The following is a 3,405-nucleotide window of genomic DNA, read 5'->3' as shown; positions in this document are numbered from 1 at the left end:
AAAAAAAAAGAGGCAAGGGATTAAAAAAGGAAATAAGTAACAGATTTGAACGACATTAACAATTTAATATCAAGTGTTGGCAAAGGTTCAGGGAAACAAGCGCTCTCACCAACTGCTGGTGAAACATACTGGCGCAGTATTTCTGAAGAGCAATGCGGCTGGATGTGTTGGAAGTGTTTAAAATGTTTACACTCTTTGACTCAGTAAGTCAACGTCTAGGAATTTCCCCTAAAGAAACACTCAGGGAGATATAAAAAAATGTATTCACAATATTGAAAGACCGGAAAGAACGTAAATGTCCAATAAAACATGTATGTTCAACAACCAGGGACTGGTAAATATGAAATATTTATATAATAAACTACTATCCAGCCTTTAAAATAATGTTTAAATGTTTTAAGAGAATATTTAATGATGACAATATACTGAAAAAAAGTTAAACACAAAAAAAGTCAGTAACATGCACAGGATGATCCTATTATAAACTGTTTTTTTTAACTTATGAGATACATGTACACACACGTGTCTGTAAGAAAACACCAAAATAGAGGTTCAGTGGGAAAACTTCCTAGTAGCTAAAAGCATGCTAACCAATAGATATGACTAATTCACAATCTTCACGACTCAAGTTACCACGTCTTCCAAGAAGTCCTCTTTGCACTACCCCCATCTCTCCCATATTACACCAGATGTCTCTTCTTTTTTTTGCAGTATTTGGCCCGCAGCCAGGTTTGAACCTGCCACATCCGGTATAGGGGGCCTGCTCCCTACTCCTTTGAGCCACAAGCGCCACCCACCAGACATCTCTTCTTTGTGCTGGACTCTAAGATATTCTTAATCATTGCATCATATGTTCTTATTTGATTACATCCCCCCTACACTTTGAAATGCCTATAGTCAGAAATCGGGGTGTTTCATTTTTGTACCCCCAATGCCAATCTGTCTGGACTCTAACAGGTCTTTGAGCGAGAATGCTGGATTCATGAATGAACAGACTGAGCAAATGGTTTTCTTTGCTCTGTGAATTTAAAGATCAAGGAGACAAATCTCAACAAAGATGAGCGAGTACCACTTAAAGAGGTATCTCCTCTTACCTTGGCTAGCAGGCTTGAAATGCGCTTAATTTCACCGTTTGCCTTTAGTAATTCTTGTCTGAGCTCAGCGCAAGACAGTTCCAGTTGCTCCTTCTCAGCTCGAGTGACCCTCAGCATTTCCTGAACTTCACAGCTTTCTGCCGTCTGTCCCAAGGTGCTGGTCTCTAAGGCCTTTTGCTTCTCTCCCTCCAAATGGGCCTTCAAAGACCCGTTCTCTACCTTCACCCCTTCCAGGGTAACTCTGTACTCTTCCAGTGTTTGTGCCATCACGCTACTATTGTGCCGTTCCAGTTCTAGAAACCCGTTCAGTTTTTCATTTTCCTCCTTCAGGCGTTTGATCATTTCTAAGGTGCCCTGGTTTTCCTCCTCCACCTTCCGTAAGCTGCAGGTCAGCTGCTGCTGGATGTTGAGCAGCTTCTCTCTCTCAAAGCGGCTCTGCTCGAGAATGTCCGCGCACTTCTGCTCCAGCTCCAGGAGTTTCCCTTCCTGAGTGCTGGGCTCTTCGATCTTCACTCGCTCTTGTAAAAGATTTATCAGCTTCTCATTTTCTTGACTTAGCTGCTCTGCCCTCTCTCGATGCTGATGAAAGGATGTCTCTAAAATTGTCTTCTCGTCCACCAGTTTCTCATTCTCGGCCGTCAGCTCCTGCACCATCTGCTGCTGGTCTGACAGCTCCTGCAGCGTGGCCTGCAGCTCTTCTGCAGTGCTGTGCTGATTCTCTTCCATCTTCTGTATCTTCTCCGTGAGGGAGGCCAGGGACAGTTCACTCGCATTGTTTGGGGAACTGCCAGCGGTGGAACACTTGGAACCCTTCAAGGGGTTGCTTGTGGAGGACAGGGGCCTTGAGAGGGTGTCTGCTGTAATGTGCTCAAAGTCAGAGGCATCTGGGGACAAAGACGCTTTGGTGACGTCACTGCTCGAGGACCCCGATGTCCGTAATGCATTTCCATGTATGTCTTTTTTATAATCATCAATCTCACTTGACGACTGATTTCCAGTAGGGCTTCCGAAGCTTGACTCTTGAGTTATGGATGTTGGGCAGCTGCTGTCACAGGTGTGACTTGCTGCCCCTTCTGAATTTGGAGATTGCTCAAGACAGGTCAGTTTCTCCTTCAAGGCCTGGTTTTCTTCCTCCAGGTGAGCAAGCTCTTTCTGGAAGTTCTTGTTTTTCTCCTCAAGAGCTCTTAGTAAAGGTTCCGTGTCCCCTGGTGAGACTGATGTTCCATCTGCATTTGGCCCCAAAGCATCAGCCCCTTCTATGTTCAGAGTCCTTTTTTCTTTGCATTTCTTTAACTCACTTCGTAGCCTATTAATTTCACTGTCTTTCGCTTTGGCTTCTGCCAAAAGTTCCCGAATCTGGGACTCCAGCACGGCCTTTTCTCCACTCTCATTCTCCTGCCTGGGTTTCGTGGAAGAGGGCCTCAGGTGCTTGGTGGGGGTGGGGGTGCTGGATGAAGTCGGACTGGACACCGGTTTCCTGGGGTTGGAGAGACCATGCGGCACAGACCTCTCTCTCGAGACGGTGACTGAAAATTCCCGTGGTGCTGGAATGCCTGTCCGTTTGGTTGTTGTAACAGATCCTTAAAGACACAGAAAGAAAGGGGAAAATCAGCAAAACGTAAGTACTTTTATAAACAAAACCCAAAGGACTTCAAGTCCCATGGCCCAGTGGACAGTGTGGCTGTTGCCCCTTACCGGCTGCCTCTTCTCCTAGACAATGACCCAGTTCTGACTGCGTTTAGGTGCCTCCCCCCACAGCCTGCACTTTGTGGGAAGCGGATTCAGTCTGAGCTGCTCACAAGTCCCATCCCCAGCCACAGTGGCTGGTTCAGGGCACGGGCAAACACCTCAGTCAGGATCAATGAGACACGGGAGGTTTTCTGGGCAAGCTGTTAACATCCCCAGGCAGGGGAGAGAAACTGCCCGGGGCTGGGAATGGTTTGCAACCACCCTGTCGGAACAAGACGCAGGTGAGTGCTCAGGCTGTAGCATGGAAAGAAAGAAGCTAAATCCTCCACGGCACTGACGTGTTGCCGAATTGGGTCAACTTGGAGTGCAGCCTGGTGCTGGCCTTCCAGTTACACGAGCCAGCACATACCCTTCACATCAGTCACCTTCAGAGTTGGGTTTTTGGTAACTTAAATTTTAGCTCATTTGAACTGATAATGTGGCCAATTAAACAACAGCTTTTTGACAAATTGTTAAGTTCACTGTGAGTTTCTTTTAAAAAAACCATTAGGGCTTGGCGCCTGTGGCTCAAGCGGCTAAGGCACCAGCCACATACACCTAAGGTGGCGGGTTCGAATCCCCA

The 3,405-nt window shown here is 46.6% G+C and overlaps 1 protein-coding gene across 2 annotated transcripts in view; it reads right to left on the bottom strand.

Annotated features, from left to right (window-relative positions):
- SPECC1 (sperm antigen with calponin homology and coiled-coil domains 1) overlaps positions 1-3,405 on the bottom strand; it is a 258,533-nt gene that overhangs the window by 124,641 nt on the left and 130,487 nt on the right. For both annotated transcript variants that reach the window (XM_023514043.1, XM_023514042.1), the window contains exon 4: positions 1,095-2,674. In XM_023514043.1, coding sequence (XP_023369811.1) covers positions 1,095-2,674 — 1,580 coding nt within the window. The remainder of the gene's footprint in view (positions 1-1,094; positions 2,675-3,405) is intronic.

This window comes from Otolemur garnettii, unplaced genomic scaffold (assembly GCF_000181295.1).
Source record: "Otolemur garnettii isolate 467f Iridium unplaced genomic scaffold, OtoGar3 scaffold00046, whole genome shotgun sequence".
Taxonomy (NCBI): Eukaryota; Metazoa; Chordata; class Mammalia; order Primates; family Galagidae; genus Otolemur; species Otolemur garnettii.
The sequence above is the reverse complement of the archived record's forward strand: the minus strand, read 5'-3'. Positions and strand labels throughout refer to the sequence as shown.